The 25263-nt window shown below is 40.9% G+C and overlaps 1 protein-coding gene across 1 annotated transcript in view; it reads left to right on the top strand.

Annotated features, from left to right (window-relative positions):
- The window catches only part of LOC145792016 (protein MAINTENANCE OF MERISTEMS-like), a 135418-nt gene extending 130123 nt beyond the window's left edge, over window positions 1-5295 (top strand). Inside the window, exon 4 of the mRNA XM_082872494.1 lies at window positions 5239-5295. Coding sequence (XP_082728620.1) covers window positions 5239-5295 — 57 coding nt within the window. The remainder of the gene's footprint in view (window positions 1-5238) is intronic.
- The last annotated feature ends 19968 nt before the right edge of the window (window positions 5296-25263 follow it).

Below are 25263 nucleotides of genomic sequence, written 5' to 3'. Positions count from 1 at the left end.
TTTTGAACTGAAATTTTTATAGTAGATTAATTACATAATGAGTTGCATATCTGAAGTTTTTCATAATTTTTGGGAGTCAAAATCCATATAAACTGATGCGTTCAAATCTGTCCAGAAAACTGCTTTCAAACCATAAATTCGGGAGTGTCGTTCTCATTGGGTATAAATCCAAAAATTACCAAATTAGTGTCATTAGAACCGGTTACGAGTCTAGTTTCTTACATTTTTGCCCTTGCGTTGATTGCTCGTGTATACTAAGAGAACCATTAATTTTTTTAAAGTGCTGCAGAAAATAACCTGTTTAGATATAATTAATTATTTTAATAAGCAAATCAAGTGAGACCAATTGGGTTTCAAACTTAGGATATATTAGTTGTTATCTGGATGGTTTTTGAATTTTTCGAATAGCGTGGAGTGGCTTTTGTAATTTTCAAAGTTAGCAAATAGAATGGGAAAGTTTGTTTAAAACTCTATTTTATCTTAAAGTTACTTTTAATTAAGTTTCGATTTGAACCCATATCTTGGGTAATTTTAGAGCTTGAAGAACATGAACTTAGGTATTATTTAAGAGTAACGGCGAGTGGGGTTGAGCTGTGTTAGTGCGCTTTAGTGCGGGATACTTAATTTATTTATATCTTTAGTATTTTTAATTTAGTAGTGACGTGTAGTCTTCGTACTTGGTTCTGGTATAGCGATCCCGGTTTTCCTCTCATGTTTACTGTGTTTCGGACTTGGTTCCATTGATAGCTGTTGTTGCCTGTATTTCCTTTCCGTCCTTTAACTCTTTGTATTTGAGTTTAGAATTGTCTTGGGCATGTTTCGAACAGGTTGGTTGAGCTTTTGTCTCAATTCTTGTTGCCCAGATTTTTGGTGGTCCGCTCGAGCAGATCCTTTTGCGCTCGAGCGGAGTTTACACACTTCCAGTGTTTTGTGCCTCTGCAAAAGTACTGCAGGGTTGTTTTCACGCTCGAGCGGAGTTCCTTACGCTGGAGTGGGTCACGCTCGAACGAGCTCTTTTGCGCTCGAGCGGGTGTTCAATGTCTATAAAAATACTGGGAGAGTGTAATCTACGCTCGAGCAGGTTTCCCTTTGTGCTCGAGCGGGTGTGTTTTGCAGTTGTGTCTTGGCGCTCGTGCGGGTATTCTTACGCTCGAGCGGGTCCTATTTTTGTGCTTGACCCTCGAGCGTCCTGTTCTCCGCTCGAGCGGACTAGTCGTATATCAGTTGGCAGCTGGGTGATTTTAATTCACTTTTCACACTTTCTTTCTCTCTCTTACTATTCAAAACCTCCATTGGAGAGCACCTCACTCTAAAACTCCAACTTCTCTCTATGGTTTGATCTAGTAGGAGTGATCCTCTACCCCTTGGGCCTTTGTAAAAAGTGTGGAGCTTGTTGAGGGCTACATTTTGATCCAAAAATATTGGGGTTTGGAGCATTTCGAATTTCTTTATCTTCTTCCTTTGAGCTCCGAATTTGAGGTAGGGATAACTACTTATTTTTATGGTCTTTAACATAAACTATTGGTTATTTTGATGTAATGTTGAAGTTGGGTAATTTTGGGTGTTAGGGTTTTAAAATGAATAAAGAAGGGTTTTGTTATTTTGACTCATAAATGTGTATCTTGGGTCTTAAAATGATGGTATTGATGTTGTTGATGATATCTGGGACCTTTGGGTCATTGTAGAGAAAAAGGGGAGAAAGACCTAAATTGTTGTATGAATTAATTTACATAATTAATTTGGAAATGTTATGGAAATATGGAATTGAGTTGGAAATAATGAAATTGTCTTATTATAAGAGGGAATGGTGGAGTTGGATTTATTAATCGCTCACTTATGATATTGTTGTCAAATTATCTGTTGATGCATTTATTATCTATTTAGCAATAAATTGCTTTGGGCTATCGGTAGAGGATAGTCTTGATTGTTGTAGACAATGCATGATGATTAGGCGAACTAAAACTAATCAGTTGATTATGTCATCGAATATGACGGTTGGAATAATACATCAAATTTATGTATTGATTGGTCATGTATATGATGTGTGTTTATATACATTGTGTTTTGTGGGAGAACATAGGGGATGCAGTCCACGATTTAGGGGAAGACAGGGGATGGACTCCTAAACTGGATATTATTTGGGAGGAGATAAGGGATGGACTCCATTGATACAGCGAACGTGTGTATCTATTGTGAAGCATGGAAGTGTTTTCTGTGTTATTGATACAGCAAACATGCGTATCTATTGTGAAATATGGAAGTATTGTTGATATGAGTTATAGTCTCATTAAATTATTGGCCAGGTTCTGAGCCTTATTCATAAATTGAGAACTGGATAAGTAATGGAAAATGGAATGAAACATGGATATATTTGTCATGTAATTGAAATGGATTATGAATTGATTTATGTGGGTTAAACATTTATCAAATGCCAATGTTTTAATTTTTGCTCATATTATGTTTAGCATATCTCTACTGGGCGTTGGCTCACCCTATATGGGACATCATTTTCAAGTACAGGTGTTATGCCACCTCCAAGGACGTAGCTTGAGAGGCTTGAGGCTGTTAGACTCGTTTTTGTTGTTTTTGGTTGTATTACATGTATATCAAGCCAAGAACTTATTTTGTGTAGAGCTAGTACTCTCCTTCTCGTAGCCAAGTGTTGACTTGGAATGTTGTAAGCCTATAGGGCATTTACTTTTGTTGTCAACATGTAATACCTTTTGTAAGAATACTCTGATGATTGTAATATGAAATCTCTTTTCCTTATCGTGATTGCATGATATTATGAGTTTATTTTGAGGGCGTTACAACTTGGTATCAGAGCGTACTGGGTTCGAATACTTTGGGTACCCGGGAAGCTATTAGTATCACAATGGGTCTGTCTCGCTTGTTAGAGACTTAGATGTAGTGTTATATACTTATGTGATAACATGTTTATGTGACTACTTGGGTATGGGATTTAGTTTTTAGGATGTTGATTGAATCCTTGGGTTTCTGGCCAGATGGGGAAGAGAGGAATGAAACTTATTTAGTAAAGTTAGTAAACTATTACACACCAAAAGAAATGTTTTTGTCACCAAACATTAAACTTTTGTCATTGATTCACTTATTTAAATTCTTTCAAGGGTTTTAATTTTTTTTAATGCTAAACTACCATTTTTTTTCTTTTTTTTTTTCATGTGCATTATTTTCTACCCAGTACCTTATATATTATTCTATATTGTGAATTTGTTGTTTAAATTTTATAGTGATTTTATATATGAAATTATATTTCATTTCCTATATTATTTTATATAATCACAACTCACAAGAGTAAAAACCTACACAACAATGATACTCTAGAATAACATCTAAAGTTTGAATTTACTACTTGAGTTACTTTTTCAATTGTTGAACAATAAATTCTTTTATGTTTTGACATCATATTATAAATGATTAATCACTTCACACACTAAGATGTATCTATTGTTTAGATGTTGTTATGTGATTCTTTTTTGATTAGCCATTATTAAATTTATTTTATATAGTTGATATTTTAATTTAATTAAGAGTATTTATTTTACAATCTTATAATTTAATATATATATATATATATATATATATATCATATAAAATCATTATATGATAATCCAACAATAATATATTTATATTTAATTTTTTAAATAAATTTTATATAATTTCTATTTTTACATATTTTATTTTACAAATGAATATAAAAGAAAATCAAATAGTTAGAATTACTTTTAATTTTATGTTACTAATTCTTCTTTTAATTTAACTATTATTTTTAATATCAAAATGAGTATTTATTTTATTATTTTATAATTTGATATGTATCATACAAAATTATTATATGCTAATTACACTTTTTATAATACAGGAAAACTAAAATTATCAAAATACACAAATAATTTAACTATAATTAATGTATATAACTATTCAAGTAATAATTTAAAATTAAAATTATTATTTTATAATACACATTGTACAATCAAATATGTTTTGAAAAAAAAAAACACATAAATTTCACTGGTCAACTGCTAATGACTCATTATTTGCTTTAATTATAACTAAAAAAAAATTAATTATAACATTTATCGTAATCAACACGAAAAATGTCATAATTTATATATGGTACACATCCTAAAAAAAGTGTGTTTAGTAGCATAACCCCGTCATTGATTAGTATTACTACGGTAAGCATGTAAAAATTCAGCCAATTATAAATTGTCGCGTGCTACAAAAGTCTACAAAAATATGACATAATTATTGACAAATCAAATCTTGTGAGGTGCCTAATTGGTCTTATTTCAAGATTACGCAAAAAGTCAAATAACAAGTTGCCAAATGATGTAGTCTTTAAGATAACAAGCCTTGGGCTAATTAAATTAAGTCACTTGTCACGTGGACAAGCCAATTAAATCATGATGCACTATTAAACTAATATTTTGATATTTATCTCTAAATAAATCAGGAATAATTATCAAATAAATTGAAATCTATTATGACTATCCTGCACTCATGTCTATAAATAGAGGAAATCTCCAACATAATTATATAATATAAGTAAATACGTTGTTAGGTGTTTGCGGCTTGAAGTGTCATTCATTTTTTCTCATATTTTTTATTTTTATATGCGTCCGTCTGCCATATTAATTATATATATGGAACTAAAATATTCATTAATGATAATTTTACATTATGCATCCTTCTTTCCTTAATGTTGCCTTAAGGGTTGATCTGATTCTTCCATATAAAACATTAACAAATTATACATTATGATTCTTCAAGATAATTATTATGGAATTAAAATATTCATTCCTTAAATGTTTTTACATTCATTAAAATATTAATATTCATTCCTTCAATTTTTTTACATTCATTAAAATATTATTTCACTTAATTGAATTTCCACTCAATCCTTGCCCAAATCTACACTATGAAAGTTCTGTCTACACTATGATAATATGACTCTCTCCACACTATGGTTATTGAAAAAAATGTAAATCTATTTCTTTATTGATTCAACAGTCCAAATACACATAGCTCCAGATATTATATACTATAGTGCAAGTGCTCTAACTAACTCATTTAACAAAACAACTCTAACTTCCTAAAAAACTTTGCAATTGTATGTATAACTATTACAGATATTATTTGGAGAACATCTATCGAAACATGATTGTGATAGATGAGATATCAATGCTGACTTCTCCTTTACCTGTCATGAGTTAGATTGCAGCTTTAGCTCTTCTTTTGGCTGTGACTATGACAACTGAAATTGATTCTTAGCAGCCCCCTGCAAGCTGATGGGGTAAGGCAGCACAAGAAGCTTGCCCTTCAAATAATGAAAACGAGAGGCAGAAAGAGGTTTGGTAAAGATGTCTGCCACCTGGTCTGTGGTAGGCACATACTTCAAATCAATCAATTTGGCAACAATTTTATCTCGAATAAAATTACAATCGATTTCAATGTGTTTAGAATGAAAGTGAAAAATAGGATTAGAAGCCAAGGCCATAGCGGAGAGGTTATCACACTAGAGCTTAGGAATGGAAGAGGAATTAATATGCATGTCTGTCAGAAACTACTGCAACCAAGTTAATTTGGCAGTGGCATTAGCCAAGGCCCAATACTCAGCCTCAGTAGATGATCGAGAAACAATGGACTGTTTCTTAGCACTGCAAGAAATCAGATTAGGACCCAAATATACACAATAACCTGAAGTGGATTTTCTATCAATACTATCTCCAAACCAGTTTGAATCAGAAAAAGCATGAAGAGAAAAGGAACCAAAAGTAAATTGCAGACCATGGTGAAGAGTGCCTTTCACATATCTCAACAATCTTTTTACAGCTTGAAAATCAGCATTAGTAGGAAGATGCATATGCTGGCATGCCTGATTGACAGCTAAGGCTAAGTCAAGCCTAGTAATGGTGAGATACTACAAGCCAATAACAAGACTCCTATACAGAGAAGGATTGGAAAATGAAAGATCATCTGAAGAAGATGTAGAAGCTTTGACAGCTAAAGAGGTAGAGCAAGGTTTGCAATCAATTAAACCAGCTTTGTGAAGAAGCTTAGTTGCATACTTAGCTTGAGACAAGAAATAACCATGAGGCGAGGTTTGAACCGAGATTCCTAAGAAATAGGACACAGTACGTAGTTCCTTCATAGAGAACAAAGTATGCATATGTTGAATAAATTGTGTAAGAAGAGAGAAATCACTGCCAATGACTAGGATATCATCAACATAGACTACAAGAATGAGAAGACTTGTGGAAGTATACTAAACAAAAAAAAAAAAAAAGAGAATTTGAATGACTATTAACAAAATCTTGAGAGATAAGAAACTTAGAGAAAGTGGAATACCAAGCTTGAGGAGCTTGTTTAAGGCTATCTAAGACTTTCTTGAGCTTTTACACTTGGTGAAAAGATTGAACAAAACCTAGGGGTTGCAACATATAGACTTCCTCATCTAATGTCCCATGAAGAATGGCATTAGAAATGTTTAACTGATGAATAGGCCAATGAAAATGAAGAGCCAAACAAAGAAAAATGTGAATGGTAGGCTGCTTAGCCACAGGGCTAAAAGTTTCATGAAAGTCAACTCCTTCTTGTTGAAGATATCCTTTTGCCACCAATCTGGCTTTATACCTAGCCACAGAACCATCAGAATTACGCTTGATTTTGTACACCCATTTACATCCAATAGAATTTTTATGAGAAGGGAGAGACACAAGGTCCTAAGTGCCCTGTTGATGCAAGGCTTGAAACTCCTCCTGCATAGCAATAAGCCACACAGGAGAAGCTAAGGCATCCTGAACAGTAGGAGGTTCAGATTGAAGATAAGAAGAAGATGAAGAGGATTTGGCAGTAAGACAAAGTGGAGGTTTGGCTTTAGATCGAGTAAGCATGGGATGGACATTAAAAGAAGGCATGGGAAGAATACGAGAAGAAGGCAAGCCAGAAGGTTAAGGAAGATCAATAGAAATAGAGGTAATAGGAATAGCATAAGGAGGTGGAGAGAAACTCAGAGGAGATGAAGATGAAGATTGAGGAATAGAGGAAGGATGAGAAGAAGAAGATTGGGAAGAAGAAGAAGAAGAAGAAGGTGAAGAAGAAGAAGAAGGTGAAGAAGAAACAATGGGAAACTCAGAGGAAAGAGAAAAAGGCCAGAAAAAGGGGTAGTTACGTGTAGGTCCTAATAAGTAGACTTATTGTCTAATAGGTCCTATGGAAAAAATTTGTCATAAAAAAAGTCACTAATTGTAAGTTTTAGCGACAATTTATAAAAATCATGACAAAGAAAAGTCACTAATTGTCAATTTTTAGCGACATATACAAAAATTGTCACAAAAAAATTATTTTTAGCAACAATTTTACCAAGACTTACTTTCAATAGGACTTGATGGGAATTAAGTCCAACTATTAGGACCTATTAGTAGTTTACCCCCAGAAAAATTGATGAATATGAGGCAATGAGAGAGGAGGAGATGAAGAAGAGAGACCAAACGAAGCAAAAGGAAAGCATGTTTCATTGAAGATGACATGTCGACAGACAAATAACTTTCCACTGATAGGATCTAAGCATCTATAGCCTTTAACAGTAGGATGATAACCTAAAAAGACACAAGATAAGGACTTAGGTTGAAGTTTGTGAGTAGTGTAAGGTTTTAACCAAGGAAAACACCAACAATTGAAGATCTTGAAGAAAGAAAGATCTGGAAGTGTTTAAAAAAGAACCTGAAATGGAGATTGATTGGAAAGAACAGAACTAGGCATTCTATTGATTAGCAAGACTACTGTAGCAACAATATCAAACCAATATTTCAAGGGAAAAGAGGATTAATGAAGAAGAGTGATAGCAGTTTTAGTGATATGGTGATGCTTCCTCTCAGCAACACCATTCTAAGCTTGTATATAAGGACAACTTGTTTGGTGAATGATACCATGAGAAGAGAAAAGAGAAGCAACCTTCTTGTTAACAAATTCAGTACCTCCATCAGTTCTTAAAATTTGAAGGGAAGTATGAAACTGATTTTCGGCATAGACTTTAAACTCAAGAAATTTTTCATAGACTTCACTTTTGAAATACAAGGGATAGATCCAAGTGAATCTACTACAATCATCAACAAAAAAAACATTAAACCGAAATGGAGCATTATCAACAGTAAAAGGTCCCCATACATCAACACGAACAAGAGAAAAGGGACTATCACTAGAAGAACAAGACAATTTGAAAGGAAGTCTATAACTCTTAGGCACATAGCAATCAGTGCAGGCTATGGCTTTATTAAAACTCTTTTTATTTGGAAGATGTAGTGCCAAATGTTATAGCTTGAGAACAGAGGGATGACCCAATCTTTGATGCCACAACAAATCAGAGACTGGACCAGTGGGAACAATGGAAGACTGAAAAGCCTGTGGTTGCTTGGAAAATATAGAAGGTGATGGAGAGAACTGATAAAGGCCATTGATATTTGAGCCTTTATGCAGGACCAGTTTCGTGTGTTTGTCCTAAATGACAAAAGAATTAGAATAAAAAATAACAAGACAATTATGGTCCTTAGTTAACTGATGAACAGATAAGAGATTGGAAGATATAGAAGGAACATGCAAAAGATTGGAAAGATGGAAAGAAAATTGAGGTGTTGAAAGGATACCAATCCCAATATGTTGAATGGGCAAAACTGAGCCATTTCCAACTGTAACCTGATCTGAGCCCTGATAAGCTTGATATTGCTGGAAATTGGTCAAATCATGTGTGAGATGATTTGTGGCTGTGGAATCAATGTACCAAGGAGGAACAGTGGAATCTGAAGAAGAAGAAGATACAACAGCAGCATTAGCCTTTGGAGGAGTAGTGGAAGTAGGCTGATAATTTGGATCAAGTCGATACCAACAATCCAAAGCAAGATGACCTGATTTGCCACAGATTTGACAAACAGATGGAGAAGTACCAGAATAAGCTGATCTAGATCGATTGTTAGAGAGTCAATTATATCTGTTTCCACGAAAATTATGATATCTACCACCTTTGCCTCCTCTGTGCTGAGATCTACCACCAAAATTACTGCGATGACTTGATCCAAAATTGGAGTGTTGTGCTTCAAAACTAGAACCAGAAGTGGAACCTTTGGTTGTTGAATAAGCAACATGCAAATTATTTTTAGAATAATGTTTGATCTTGCTTTCGATATGAATCTCTTCTAAGCCAAGTAAGGAATACAACTCTTCCATAGATACAACATTAGATCTAGTACAAATTAATGTTTTGAATGCATCGTATTCATCTGGTAAGCCATTTAAGGAAAGAAGAATGAGATTTTCATCATCAACTTTTGCACCAGACAAAGTTAATTGATTTGAGACTTCTTTTCTCTGTGAAAGATAACATTCAATTGAAAAAGATTGCTTTCAAATTGTATGAAGTTGGTTCTTCAATTGATGAATGTGAGACCTGGAGACAGAAGTAAATCTCTTTTCAAGTGTTTGCCAGACTTCCGAGCTATGTTGAAGATGAAGAACAGATAAATATACTGAAGAAGAAAGTGTTATAGTTAAACAAGTGAGAAGATTGGCATCAATTGCTTCCAATTGAATATATGTAGGATTTGAAACTGATTTTCCAAATGCATCAGTAATTTCGAATGGAGGACAAGGTATTGCACCAGTCACATATCCAAGAAGACTAGTGGCTCGAAGAATATTATGGAGTTGGTTTCTCCAGATCAAAAAATTATTGTAATCAAGTTTGAATGTAATAAGAGAACTAAAAATTGATAGAAGAGAATGAATACTTGAAGGTAAAGAAGCATGATCCGCCATGGATGGATCTTGAATTATGCTCATAAGAGCTCAAAGCTCTAATACCATGAAGAAAATGTAAATCTATTTCTTTATTGATTCAATAGTCCAAATACACACAGCTCCAGCTATGATATTGTAGACACCCCATTTTTGACCGACCTTGAGACTCAGACGTCACCAGTTGAGCACTTGGTGATATTGCATAATGTGCTCGTTCAGAAGTTTCAGAGTCTTGGCTGTGAGCCATGCCTCCGGATTTCCGAACCCTCTTCTGTGCCTTGTCTCGGTTTGCGAACCAGACTCGGTTTTCTCTGTTTCTTTTCCTGAGGGGAGGGAGAGGTCCCGTAGACCATCTCTCAGTGGCCGTGGGCTACATTTGGTGGCCGCAGGCCATTTTGCTCATTTCAGAGCCCGGTTCCCGATTTTCGGAGCTACCAGGCCGTGTGCCTCGGTTCGGGACCGCTTAACCATCTCCGTTTGCTCTAAAATTTGGCATACCTCCTATTTACTCCCTTTTGAGGGACACTAGGGTCTGAGAAACCCACTTCGTGGCCGAACGCCACTTTCGGTGCTTGGCAGCCCATTTTCGGGACCCCGAACTACGTGTTTTGGCCCCCGAGGGTTCGTTTTGCATCGGTTCTTGTTCATTTTTGTCAGGTGCCTCTGTTTTATAACCAGGGAGGTCACTGGAGGGTGGGAGGCCAGCAATTATCTTGGCAACCACTTATATTCCATTTTCGCCCTCCGACACCCGCTTTTCGCACTTCCGAGCCAATGTTGAACACCTTGGAGCTACTTTCTTCAACCCGAAACCACATATTTGTGATGTACACACATGGGAGGACCCTAAAAGTTGGTGGCCGGCCAGTAATTCCACCTGACCCTTTTGAACCCCTCCTTCCGGGCCAATGTTGAACACCTTGGGCCCACTTTCTTGAACTTTGAACCACATATTTGTGTTGTACACACATGGGAGGATCCTAATATCATATGGCCGGCCATTAATTCATTTTGACCCTTTTGAACCCCTCCTCAAAATGGCTTGTTCTCTCTCCTGTTTTAGAATTTCCAAATTCGAACCACGGGGTTGTGAAGAGGAGACCTGGGAGGCCACCAATATGTGGTGGCCGGCCACTAATTATACTTGACCCTTTTGACCCCTAGCTGGCCGGCTAGGGGGGGTGGCTGGCCGGCCACCTGCAGAAAAAGTAAAAGGCCAGCCTGCTTCCTCTCAACTTGCACTTTACAGCTGTGCAGCTGTTTCCCCCAGAAAATATCCCAATCCGGGGGATATTTTGTGGGGGAAAGCTTACCTCCTTTTTGCCCCACCTTTACACCCTCTTTTTGTCCATATAACCAGCTGGTGGCATCACATTTGGGGGTTAGAAAATTTGTTCTTCAAGCCTCAAGATCCATATCTCCCTCCATCCTTCTCATTTTCCTAAAAAACCTTAAGTCCTACACCTTGTTTTCTTCATCACCTCCAAGCTCTACCATCACCACTTCATTTCCAGCAACAAGGAGGGCTTCTCAAAGGCTAAAGGAGCTGCAAATTGGTCCAAGAAGCAACAAAAGACTTGTCTCCAAAGGTGATTGCCATTTTCTCTTTTTTGAGCTTTTCTTTGCAATATTTCTTAGCCTCTCCTTCTTATACATTTGAGCTCCGACCAAAACTGAAAGTACCTTTTTTTTGAGCTCATTTTCATTTCTCATTAAGGGCTCAACCCTGTTTGAGCCCTCCATATGCTACTTGCTTCAATACCCTTCGTAAATACCGTTTTCTTGCATGATTTTTTTAGCTCGTGTGTAATTTGTTTTGGACCATGACATAAACTGTAAATAGGCTTATTTTGAGTCCCTCTTCAACATTGAAGAAGGGCTCAACACTTTTTGGGACCTCCATGTTATACTTGCCTTTATACTCCCCTTTTGGTCCCATTTTTGCATGCTATGGAAGCCTATCATGCTTTGGTTTTTGGCCATTTTACAGTTCTGAAAATAGTCTCATTTTGGTCCATTCTTCAAGTTTTGTTTAGGGTCTTTCATGGTTTGGGACCTCCATATGCCACTTCATGTTATATCTCACTTTCGGTCCCTATTTTTGCATGTTTTGTTAGCCTATCATGCTTTGGTTTTTGGCCATTTTACAGTTCTGAAAATAGTCTTATTTTGGCCCATTCTACATGTCTCATTAAGGGTCTTTGGCCGTTTGTGGAATATTTTGCATACCTCATGTTATAGCCTCTTTTGAGCCTTATTTTGCATTGCATTTCTAGCATGTTTGTATACTGTTTATGGGTTTTTACAGTTCTGTAAACATGCTTATTTTTGGTCCCTCTTCAATGTTGTAGAAGAGAATTTTTCAATTTGGGTTGTACATATACCACTTGCCTCTTTGGCCACCTTTTGGTCCGTTTTCTTGCATAAAAAATTAGCCTTATCTATGTTTGTTTTTGAGGTTTTTACAGTTCTGTGAAAGTGCTTTTTGTTGGTCCCTCTTCAATGTTGTTGAAGGGTCCTAACCTGTTTGAGGACAGCAGCTATGAGTTGCTTCTTAATCCCATGTTTAGGGCCATTTTCGCATGCTAATTTTGCCCTATCTTTGCTTGCTGTTTGGCCTTGTTTTGTACTAGTAAAATGCTTATTTTGGGGCTGCCTTGCTTCTGTATTTTCATTCCATGTGCCAATTATGCATGTTTGGCATAGCTATAGGCCATTTCGGGTGCCTAAATTCGCATTTCGGGACCATTTCATGCATTTGGTGTCATTTCGCCTCATTTCGGGGCTGATTTCCCCCACTTTTCAGTGCTGAAATCCCATTACCATGTTTGCATATCATTTCCCATGCTTTAGTTCGCATTCTGCCGTTGCCTCGGTTTGCGTGCTCGTGTGCACACATTTCGAGGCACTTCATTTTTATCCGTCGGCATCCTATGTGAGTGTGGCTGAGGTTCAATCATGTTGGTGTAAGCCCATATCATGTTTCCATGTCATTACATCGTATTTTGCCATCGCCTCGGTTTGCGTGCCCGTGTGCACGCATTTCGAGGCACTTCATTGTTATCATTCGGCATCCTATGTGAGTGTGGCTGAGGTTCACTCATGTTGGTGTAAGCCCATATCATGTTTCCATGTCATTACATCGCATTTTGCCATCGCCTCGGTTTGCGTGCCCGTGTGCACGCATTTCGAGGCACTTCATTTTTATCCGCCGGCATCCTATGTGAGTGTGGCTGAGGCCCTCTCATGTTAGTGTAAGCCCATATCATATTTCCATGTCATTTACATTGCGTATGTCATTTTCTCAGTTTGCGTGCCCGTGTGCACGCACTTCGAGGCATCTCATTTTCATAGCACAGTGCATACTAGGTTGTATCTTAGATTGCATTCTGTCATTTTCTCAGTTTGCGTGCCCGTGTGCACGCATTTCGAGGCATCTCATTTTCATAGCACAGTGCATACTAGGTTGTACCTTAGATTGCATTCTGTCATTTTCTCAGTTTGCGTGCCCGTGTGCACGCATTTCGAGGCATCTCATTTTCATAGCACAGTGCATACTAGGTTGTATCTTAGATTACATTCTTTCATTTTCTCGGTTTGCGTACCCGTGTGCACGCATTTCGAGGCATATCATTTTCATAGCATTGTGCATACTAGGTTGTATCTTAGTCGCATTTCATGCATATCATGCATATTGCATCGTGTCCGGAATAGGAGTTAGCCCGGGCACGGGAAACGAGGTACGTTTCGTACTCCGAGTGACGGAATGTGTCTCAATTCCCCAGTCACCGACACTCCGGATTATCCATGATGGAGTTAGGTTTTAGCTGTAGTTCCATGTGCATTCATTCTATATTAAGTTGTGCATTTCGACTCCTCGGCCATCATGCCTCGGTATGCGTGATTGGTGGCACGAGGATCGAGACATGCATATATCTGTGCAAATACATTGCTATGCCCCTTTTCTGCTCTCTGTTGCAGCAAAACAAAGAATCAGCAACCTTTTGGGGCTTGGCACGCATTTCAAGAACAGGTGTAAACAGAGGCTAATTGGGGCATTCCGGTGGATTTCCGCGCAAGACAACCCGGACATGCATCACCCATCAGAAGCAAGGCAGTCCCTGGCTTGCATGCCAGTTTTGTTTATTTCCTTAGTTGATTTGTTAATTAATTAGGAATTTGTACATTATTCGGACTGTAATATTCGGGCTGTAATATTCTTTTATTTGGGACTGTATTATTTATTCGGACCCTCTGCGCGAGGGCAATGCTGTAATAAGTGTGCGTGTGTGTGTTGCATGTCTTCCAAACCCACGTCTTTCTCCCTTTTATTTATCCGCTTATGATGTTTAGATTAGGGCATATTTCAATTAGCATACAGTATGATAGCATGTTTGCATTCATTCATCTGTTTCGCATGCACCGGGCTCGGCGCACCATACTAACTGCATAGTATTTCAAGTTCCAAGTTGAATACATGATAGCTGTAGCATTCCATATGCCATGTTTAGAATAGCCGAGCCTGCTATAGGTGCATTTTTGCATGTGTTGCATTAGGCATTTCTGTATATTTAGGATCATGCATGATTTCTAATAAACTTCTTTTTTTTTAGTTTGGAGTACTCGGTGAGTTTTATGCTTTAGCATCCTTGCATGCGTGTGAGTGACTGCCATGAATAGCATGCTTACCATGAGGCTAAATGCTTATGTAATATATCTGTCTGAATGCCTGTGGGTGAAGGTTGGGTTACTTGGATTGGAATAATTCATCAAATGTGTGTTTTAAGCCCATTAGATAGTGGCAAGATCATGTTTTCCTAAGCCCACCCGAGGGTGGCAAATCCACGACTTAGCCTACTTGCGAGTAGCACCATCAAACCATTTTCAATCAAAAACAAACATGAAATGTTTTGTTCCAATTCAGGCGATCCAGTCTATACTTATATGCTGTGTGCATCACATAGTAACCTAGGCTAATAACCGGAATAAGGACACACAAAGTTTTCAAAAATAGATATCATGGTTAGTAGAGGCCGGTCTATGACCGGGCGAGTGGGGGTGCTCACGAAGTGACCTTCCCCAATCGTACCCAAGTTCCCGAGCCGAGGCAAATTTGGTGATGACGGACACGTGGCCTTTTGGCACCGAGTCAGGGTTTCCTAAATTTCCCAAAATAAAATATTTAGGTGGCGACTCTGTATCTGGCAAAGCAGTCCATGTTTGGCACTTCTTTCAAAAATCAGTTTTCTCAAAACGATTTGCCGGATTTGGACTCTTTGGTTCAGATTAAGAACCGTGACTACGAAAGTCGAGTCCGAGCTGTAGCGAGGTCCCCCGCGGGCTTGTTACAGTTTCTGGCGACTCCGCTGGGGATTTAGAGAACTTGACTCGAACTCATGATATCTGTTTTTGACTACACTTGTGTGATTCTTTGCATTGCATTTGCATTGGTGCACCTAGGACACCGTGTTTGCCATCTGCTATTCCTGAACGGTTTGCCGGAGGCTTGTCTTGTCAAGGCATGACCATAAGGCTGACCGGTTGTGGGCTCTGCCAGTATGGGAACACAAACCCCGGTTTTACCGGGGCACCCTCTTTGAACATTCGACCTAGTGCATATTCGGATCCATAGTGACCATTCCAAACTAGGACAGGTTGCTTACCCGTTTATAGGTTGTTTGAAGCCGCTGTGTGCGTAATGAAACCCTAGCTCCTGACAAAATAGGACAGGGAAACCTTACCCTAACATAGGGGTGTTTTGGCTCTCACTTATCTGTTATGTGCTTTAGAGTGCGTCTCTACAGGAATGCATGTATCAGTGTATGAGTTTGGGCGTCAGGCCTGCGGGCACCAGTTTGCGAATTTTGGCATCAGGCCTGCGGGCATTACTATCAATATTTGGGAGTCAGCTTTACCCGTGGGTATCAGACTCAGTTTAGGGCAGAATTTTGGGGCAGAATTCAGTAGAGAGCACACTCATTCAAATAGGCTCATATCTATTCAGGTGGAATCAGGCTGAGATGCTGTCTGTTTTCTCTTTTGCAAGGTAGTCTGGGAACCATAGCTTCAGAAGGCTCCGATATCCCCCGAGGTTCATCGAACTTGTGCTGATAGACTTTGTTAGGTCAGAAATTCAATTCAAGGGCAACTAGTGTTCTTTCGCTGAGGCAAGGTAAAGAAAAGCCGGTCAGGGCTCATCTGTTCATCTAATCCGTCAGTCGCCAGTCACATCACCTTTGTTCGGACTCAGCAGACCGTGATGGCACAAGGTTCGGAAGAATTTGCGGCCGTGACAACAGCGCTAAATCGGGGAACTGCCATGCAAGCTGAGACCAGTATTGAAACGCAGCGCCCATCTGGGGCATCTGCCTCACATCCAGCTTTGGGACCCCAGCCGAACTTTGACCCAATTCCGCCAGTTGAAGATTTGCAGTGTCTGAATCCTCAAGAAGGGTTGGCTCAAGCTCAGGTGCTCAGACCCCTGGTGCAGCCTAATGAGAAAACTCAACCCTTTCATGTTGATGAGTTCAATCCGACTGCAGTGAAAATTACAAACCTTGAGAAACAATTCAAAAGGGCACAGGGCCTTAACTTCATTCCTGGCATTGAGGATGGGCACACCGAGGCTTCCATCCGGCTCCCAGACAGATTCAAAATGCCATATATCGACCGTTTCGACGGGTCTGGAGATCCAATGGTACATATCCGAGTTTTCTTAGATGTCCTGAAGCCGATGGGTCTGACTAAACCACAGAAACTCTCTTTGTATGGAAGAACCCTGTCGGGTGTGGCAGCCACTTGGTATACCAAATTGGAGGATACAGTGAAGCAAAACTGGGAAGAACTGGCTGAGGCCTTTGTCGATCAGTATTCCTACAATACCCAAGTTGAAATGACCATCCAAGAGCTTGAAGCAACTCGCCAAAACCCAACAGAGCCTTTTGTGGAATTCATTGCAAGGTGGAGAGCAAAGGCAGCACAAATGACAGATCGTCGCCCTTCTGAGAAGGATCAAGTGCAGATGATGGTCCGAAACCTCGAGCATGATATGTTGCAAAAGTTGATAGTCGCTCCACTATTCACTTTCAAAAGTTTGCATGAACTGGTGGTTCAAGTCGAGAATGTGTTCAACAGCGGGATCATTCCCAAGACAAGGGAACTGACAAGGAGGGTGATTTCAGGGAGTACCAACGCTGGTAGTAGCGCTATTCCCAAACCCACCGAAATCAATACAGTCGCCACAGCCGACCCTTTTGCCAAACCAAGCCTACAAACAGCTGGCCCAGTCCGAGCTCAGGGCAGAACTTTCACCCCCCTCTATATGAGCCTGACTAGCGCACTAAAAGCCTTAATGGAAAGAGGGCATCTCAAGCCCCTCGATCCTCAACCTCTTCCTGACCCACTCCCAGCCAGACATAACCCCTCCAAGTACTGTATGTACCATCAGCAGCGCGGTCATGGCACCGACCGTTGCTACCGCCTTCGTCATGAGATCCAAAATCTCATCGACAATAGGACGATAGCTCCACCTTCAGACCCTAACGACCAAACATCTCCTGCCTACCTCAATCACATCCACATACTGCCATCCACCTTTGACCCCAGTATATACATCACCCCGGCCCATCTACCCAAGCCTGAGGTGTTTGTCCCAGAAAGCATGGACTTATGCATGATGGGTGCACCCGAACTTCAACCATCTCAAACCCGTGAACCCACTACTTCTGAGTTGATGGGAATGATTAAAGATCTTCAAAAAACCGTGACGGATCTGGCCTCCGGGACATTGGCTCCATCATCGACCACACCACATACTAGGAACTTCATGCCAAGAGACTCCCCGATGTTGGGATGGGCTGCATTTGAGGAAAGCCAATCCCTTGGCAGAATGGAGGTGAGTGGGAGGAACAAGATAGGGGCGGACATGGATCCCAATGAACATCTTCTGTTGGCTGTTGAGGCTTTGAAAGCCGAGGGGCTGAACAGAGAGCAAGTCCTCGCAGTTGTTGCAAAAGCTGTGGATGACACTTTCGCTACTCAGGTTGGAGGCAGTCCGAATCAGAAGGAACATCGGGGGAAGGGCTATCATACCAGAGACGATCCTGTTATCTCTAATCCTCCACTCGGAAGAGATCACCAAACTAGGCCAGCACCTGCTAATCCCCCTGCTGGTACGTCCAGCAAAAATCCACAAACCTTGAAATACCAACCCCGAGGTCGGAGGGTCTTCCATGCCCTCTATATGCCTTTGTCCAAAGCTCTCCAAATCCTTGTTGGACAAGGCCATCTCAAACCCCTTGAGCCTCGGCCTCTCCCGAATCCTCTTCCGGCTACACATGATACTACCCAGTACTGCGCGTACCATCAACAAACTGGCCATACTACCAACGCCTGCTTCCGTCTTCGCCATGAAATACAGGATCTATTTGACAATGGGGTCATCCCCGCACCAGGTCCTGCAAAGTCTATCGGCACTTGATCAGTGAATTTGTAGGGGATAATGTGATGTGATTGGAGGGATGAACCACCTGCGGGCAGCGCTCAGTTTACTCCAGATATGGTGGATGGCATGCACTGTTTTGAGCATTGGCGAATGCCGGTTTCTGACTCTGGTATTGGGTCAGTCTTGTTATTTTGTTTTGAGTCTGTCTTTTTATTTTGAGTCAGTCTCTTTTTATTTTGGATCTGTCTTGTTGTATCGAGTCAGTCCTGTTGTACAGGAGTCGGGTGATTCCGGGGGGTGTTACCTCGGGCGTCGCCATTTTGTTTTGTGTTCGTCTTTTCGTTTTGTTTTGAGCCTATTTCTGCCAGGGAGCCAGTTGTACCAACAGATTTGAATGAAACAACAGTAATTTTTGCACTTCTATGTTCGCTTCTGCCGTGTGCTAGTTGTGACGGAATCTGAATGAAATGGCAGTACATTCCACCTGCTCTCTTCTGCACCCCAAAATCATTGCATTTAACCTAAGTTTTTCAAAACTTTTTGAACACTGCGGTGAAAACGAAGAGGAAGGAATTCCTCGGGATTTGCAAAACTTTGATCATTTGAGAGAAAGAGAGGCATGCTAAGCCCTTAATGAATGAAATCATGCTTGTTAGCGTGAGTACTAAGAAGGACCCTGGCTTGATCCAGACTGGTTTCACACTACCTTCAGCGCGAGTGATTTATCGCTTTCTTAAAAACTTTCAAAAACAAAATGTTTTGCGCGGTCTTGCGAAGACCTGTGTGGAATCGCTCTTGAGATTGTGCAGCCTAGGATCGCTCTCAGCCTCGAGACTCAACGCCTTCGCTTCCAAACCTTGAACTTGAAATCAGAAGGTTCGACGGTCAACTACGATGTGAGGCCTGTGTGGCTAGATTTGAAGCAGCCCTCGAACAAGAGGCACCAAAGTCAGGTCAAGAAGATCAGATCTCATCAGAAGAAGCTTACAAAGCAAAGCAGCAGCCATTCTCCTGGATTCAGATGACTCCAGGATCTCAAAACCATTTGGCATGGACTTGTTATACTTTTACCCTTGAGAGGCTCGCTGGGCTGAAAACCCGGAAGGGCGACCCAGGCAAAAGTTAGAGCAAGAGAAAAATAGAAAAAAAAAAAAAGAAGCAAAAAATGCAAAAAGAAAAAAAGAGAACAAAAAAGAAAGATGCAAAGAAAAGAACGAAAAAATCAAAAAAGGAAAAAGAAATGAAAAGAATTGAAAAGAAAAGAAGAACAAAGCTCGCAAGGTCGAAAACCCGCAATGGGCGCCTTGGCAAAAGTTAGAGCCTAAAAAGGAGAGGTTAATACCCGAGTGTACCTTAACCCCGAACTACGTGAGGCTTGATTCCCATCTTTGGGATACATAGGCAACTTCATTCTGAAGTCCAGCCGTAAAACACTTCAAACTCAATCATGTCCATGTAATGGTTCTGATAATCTTTGCCTTCTCTATATCTGAGAGTCTGGTTGCGTTCGTCGCTCTGAGGACTGACTACAATACACTACGGTGCCATTCAGACAAGGGGCAACTTTCCGTTGCCATTCAATGCACCGCGGTGTCATTCAAACAAGGGGCAACATTCCGTTGCCATGCAGTGTCCTTCAGACAAGGGGCAATTTTCCATTGCCATGGATCCGAGGTTGCGCATCTCAAGAGTAGGTCCCATGCTCGTTGAGCAGTGGTCGTTTGCGAAAATAGTTTTTGAGAATTTTTACTGAGGTTGACTAATCTTCTCAAAAAGTATTCCATTTTCAAAACTGGACCATTTCTTGGACCCAAAAAAGGAAAACTCTCAGTGCTCACTGCCTAACTTGCATGATTTTAAATCAGAAAATTGAACAAGTATGTTAATCTAACTCTCATTTTGGTCAAAATTTTTTTTTAGGAGAAAACTAAAACTAAAAAATGGTCAAAATGATCAACTAGGGGTACAGTTGAGTCAGGTGTTCTGTCTTTTCCCCATTGTCAACATACATGCCAGAAAAGGCGCCATACTTGCCAAGAAGGGCACTCTACCTGCCAGAAAAGGCACAACTAAAGGCGACAGCGGAAGGGCTGAAAGCTCTCTCATCCTCCAAGCTACGAGATATCAAGCCAAGTGCGAAGCACAAGATTTGAATGGATCAAGATACTCCATTCCCTCATCCGGCGCATCGACAGATGTCACCGAAGGAAATAGCCGCGAACTGATTATGTTGGGCAAGAACCCGCAACTTTCTGTTTATCCATCAACCACCCAGGGGAGGGATAAAAATGAGAGATTGAAGAATAGAGAGATGTGCGCTAAGAGAAAAAGTGAGGAAAGGGCTTTTTTTCAGAAAAACAGAGCCTGAGGGCCGAGTGATGTGAGAATCACAAATAAGAAAAGGGTGGAAAATAATACCCGGAGAAACTGGCTCCTCGTGCACCAAGGGGTCTCTCGTCTTTGTAACACGTCTGAGTGTTGTGTCTTTTATCTTGTCTCGATTCTTGCTTTGAGTCAGTCCGAGTGTCTCTCGATGTGTTTGGGTTGTTTACCTTTTGTTTTCCATTATTGAGTCTTTTTTCGCTGTGTTCAGTTGTAGGCTCAATACTCGGTCGAGAACTCATTTCTCAATTTCAAAAAAAATCATCTTGTGCTCAGAGTGCTGTGCCATTCTCCACATTTGTGCAAAACAGGATTTGTTCTTTCATAAAATCGCAGGGTCCACCCCCGATAAGTGTGAACGGTAAAACAAGGACCTATCTGAAGCTATATAAGTTCCGGACTATGAAGCAAAAGAAAATAGGGAAAATTTTGAGCATCTGAGTGTGTTTCACCTTCAGAAAATTCTGAGATTGCATTCCATATGTACCTCTTCAGGCCTTGCCAGTGCCCTGAAGAATGAGCGTGCCTCTACTCCAAGCTTAAGCATGCTTCAAGCCAGAACGGCAATTAAAGCAGCAACAGCAGATGTTATCTCCCGCCAATATGAACAGGGTGTGCCCCTTTTGAGCTGAGTGTGTTGCAAAGTCCTCTAAGAGATAAATCAGAGGCACCAGAGTACATATTTGATGCTCCTCTACTACATAGAATGTGCACTTTCATATACACTTCTGTGACATGCGTGCCGCACATCGTTATAATTCATGCATAGAATATGCTTGCTTTCGATTCTGCATAGAGTTTGCTTTCAATATTGCATAGAATATGCTCCTGTTTCTTGCATAGAAAATGCTCATATCTTTTGCATAGAAAATGCACTCTTCCAAACTTGCATAGAAAATGCACCTCATTTGCATAGAACATGCATTCACTCGCACTATCTTGTGCACTTACACTTTGTATCTCACTAGCACTGTCTTGTGCATCTTGTGGTTGTATCTCGCATCGCACTGTCTAGTGCATTTCAAATCAATCGCGCTGTTTAGCGCATCGCACTGTCTAGTGCATTTCAAATCAATCGCGCTGTTTAGCGCATCGCACTGTCTAGTGCATTTCAAATCAATCGCGCTGCTTAGCGCATCGCACTGTCTAGTGCATTTCGAATCCATCGCACTGTCTAGTGCATTTCGAATCAATCGCACTGTTTAGTGCATTTCAATCGCGCTGTTTAGCGTATCGCACTGTCCTGTGCATTTCAAATCACTCGCGCTTTCTTGCGCATTGCACTGTTTTGTGCACCTTACTTGCATTTTGCATGCATTCCATCGCGCTATCTTGCGCATCTCACCTGTACTTGTTAGTGCATTGTATCGCGCTATCTTGCGCACCTTATTGGTATCGCACTGTTTTGTGCATTCACCTTGCTCGTACTGTTTTGTACACCTTTAGCATCGCACTATTTTGTGCATCTGTTTAGCACTGTTTTGTGCATTCACTCTGCATCGCACTGTCTTGTGCACTCCCCGGTCTAGGAGACCTTAAATCCTCCGGTCTGCGGAGACCTTAAATCCTGCATCTTTATTCGCACTATCTTGTGCACTCCTGGTCTAGGAGACCTTAAATCCTCTAAAGGTGTAATTCCTTTGGTGTTTGTCGTGCCCGAACGACTTCTGGTGGTCCGGTATAGCCACCTGCCTGTGTTTGCAGTGAGTTCCTAGGAGACCAACTGCGATGGTGGAAACTAGAGTTCGAATGGCTGATGCCTAGAACGTAAAGGTTCGGGATTTCCGTGACTAAAGTCTGGTTTAAATACCCAGAGGCGTGTCCTTGGCTTGAAATCTGTATGGAAGCCCCATAGGTTGAGATAGCGTGTATGCACCTCAATTCTGGATACTGAACCAACCTAGTCTGTCACCCCGTTGGAGAATAGGGAAAGTTGCAACCTTGGTCAGGAAGAAAAGTAGTACCTGCAGTTCAACTGAGAAGAAGCGGGAGACCCCCAGCAGCATGAGGTAAGTCATTGCCATTGCCCCTGTAAGGTACCTTTACCTCTTAGCCATTACATTGCATTTCAAGTTATTACATTACAGTACATTGCATGAATCCCCAATTGTCAAATCGGCTTCGCGTAGCGTATAAGTCCAACTTTCAAAATCGGCTTCGCGTAGCGTATAAGTCCAACTTTCAAAATCGGCTTCCCGTAGCGTATAAGTCCAACTTTCAAAACCGGCTTCGCGTAGCGTATAAGTCCAACCTTTCAAAACCGGCTTCGCGTAGCGTATAAGTCCAATCTTCAAAATCTCCTCGCATATCATTTTGCTTCTTGCCCCCCCTGCCTGCGGGCATGCCTGCGAGCACATCCCTTTTTATCTTGTATGTTTGTCTAAGTCTTCGGCCTTGTCAAAAATGGGTCGTCTCTGGGCTTTGACATTCACTCCCGTCACTTGTGACTTCCGAGTTCTGTCAAAGAGGGGCAATTGTAGACACCCCATTTTTGACCGACCTTGAGACTCAGACGTCACCAGTTGAGCACTTGGTGATATTGCATAATGTGCTCGTTCAGAAGTTTCAGAGTCTTGGTTGTGAGCCCTGCCTCCGGATTTCCGAACCCTCTTCTGTGCATTGTCTCGGTTTGCGAACCAGACTCGATTTTCTCTGTTTCTTTTCCTGAGGGGAGGGAGAGGTCCTGTAGACCATCTCTCAGTGGCCGTGGGCTACATTTGGTGGCCGCAGGCCATTTTGCTCATTTCGGAGCCCGGTTCCCGATTTTCGGAGCTACCAGGCTGTGTGCCTCGGTTCGGGACCGCTTAACCATCTCCGTTTGCTCTAAAATTTGGCATACCTCCTATTTACTCCCTTTTGAGGGACACTGGGGTCTGAGAAACCCACTTCGTGGCCGAACGCCACTTTCGGTGCTTGGCAGCCCATTTTCGGGACCCCGAACTGCGTGTTTTGGCCCCCGAGGGTTCGTTTTGCATCGGTTCTTGTTCATTTTTGGCAGGTGCCTCTGTTTTATCACCAGGGAGGTCATTGGAGGGTGGGAGGCCAGTAATTATCTTGGCAACCACTTATATTCCATTTTCGCACATGGGAGGACCCTAAAAGTTGGTGGCCGGCCAGTAATTCCACCTGACCCTTTTGAACCCCTCCTTCCGGGCCAATGTTGAACACCTTGGGCCCACTTTCTTGAACTTTAAACCACATATTTGTGTTGTACACACATGGGAGGATCCTAATATCATATGGCCGGCCATTAATTCCTTTTGACCCTTTTGAACCCCTCCTCAAAATGGCTTGTTCTCTCTCCTGTTTTAGAATTTCCAAATTCGAACCACGGGGTTGTGAAGAGGAGACCTGGGAGGCCACCAATATGTGGTGGCCGGCCACTAATTATACTTGACCCTTTTGACCCCTAGCTGGCCGGCTAGGGGGGGTGGCTGGCCGGCCACCTGCAGAAAAAGTAAAAGGCCGGCCTGCTTCCTCTCAACTTGCACTTTACAGCTGTGCAGCTGTTTCCCCCAGAAAATATCCCAATCCGGGGGATATTTTGTGGGGGAAAGCTTACCTCCTTTTTGCCCCACCTTTACACCCTCTTTTTGTCCATATAACCAGCTGGTGGCATCACATTTGGGGGTTAGAAAATTTGTTCTTCAAGCCTCAAGATCCATATCTCCCTCCATCCTTCTCATTTTCCTAAAAAACCTTAAGTCCTACACCTTGTTTTCTTCATCACCTCCAAGCTCTACCATCACCACTTCATTTCCAGCAACAAGGAGGGCTTCTCAAAGGCTAAAGGAGCTGCAAATTGGTCCAAGAAGCAACAAAAGACTTGTCTCCAAAGGTGAGTTGCCATTTTCTCTTTTTTGAGCTTTTCTTTGCAATATTTCTTAGCCTCTCCTTCTTATACATTTGAGCTCCGACCAAAACTGAAAGTACCTTTTTTTTGAGCTCATTTTCATGTCTCATTAAGGGCTCAACCCTGTTTGAGCCCTCCATATGCCACTTGCTTCAATACCCTTCGTAAATACCGTTTTCTTGCATGATTTTTTTAGCTCGTGTGTAATTTGTTTTGGAGCATGACGTAAACTGTAAATAGGCTTATTTTGAGCCCCTCTTCAACATTGAAGAAGGGCTCAACACTTTTTGGGACCTCCATGTTATACTTGCCTTTATACTCCCCTTTTGGTCCCATTTTTGCATGCTATGGAAGCCTATCATGCTTTGGTTTTTGGCCATTTTACAGTTCTGAAAATAGTCTCATTTTGGTCCATTATTCATGTTTTGTTTAGGGTCTTTCATGGTTTGGGACCTCCATATGCCACTTCATGTTATATCTCACTTTCGGTCCCCATTTTTGCATGTTTTGTTAGCCTATCATGCTTTGGTTTTTGGCCATTTTACAGTTCTGAAAATAGTCTTATTTTGGCCCATTCTACATGTCTCATTAAGGGTCTTTGGCCGTTTGTGGAATATTTTGCATACCTCATGTTATAGCCTCTTTTGAGCCTTATTTTGCATTGCATTTCTAGCATGTTTGTATACTGTTTATGGGTTTTTACAGTTCTGTAAACATGCTTATTTTTGGTCCCTCTTCAATGTTGTAGAAGAGAATTTTTCAATTTGGGCTG

Source organism: Camellia sinensis, chromosome 5 (assembly GCF_055761805.1).
Source record: "Camellia sinensis isolate YWXY chromosome 5, ASM5576180v1, whole genome shotgun sequence".
Lineage (NCBI taxonomy): Eukaryota > Viridiplantae > Streptophyta > Magnoliopsida > Ericales > Theaceae > Camellia > Camellia sinensis.
The sequence above is the reverse complement of the archived record's forward strand: the minus strand, read 5'-3'. Positions and strand labels throughout refer to the sequence as shown.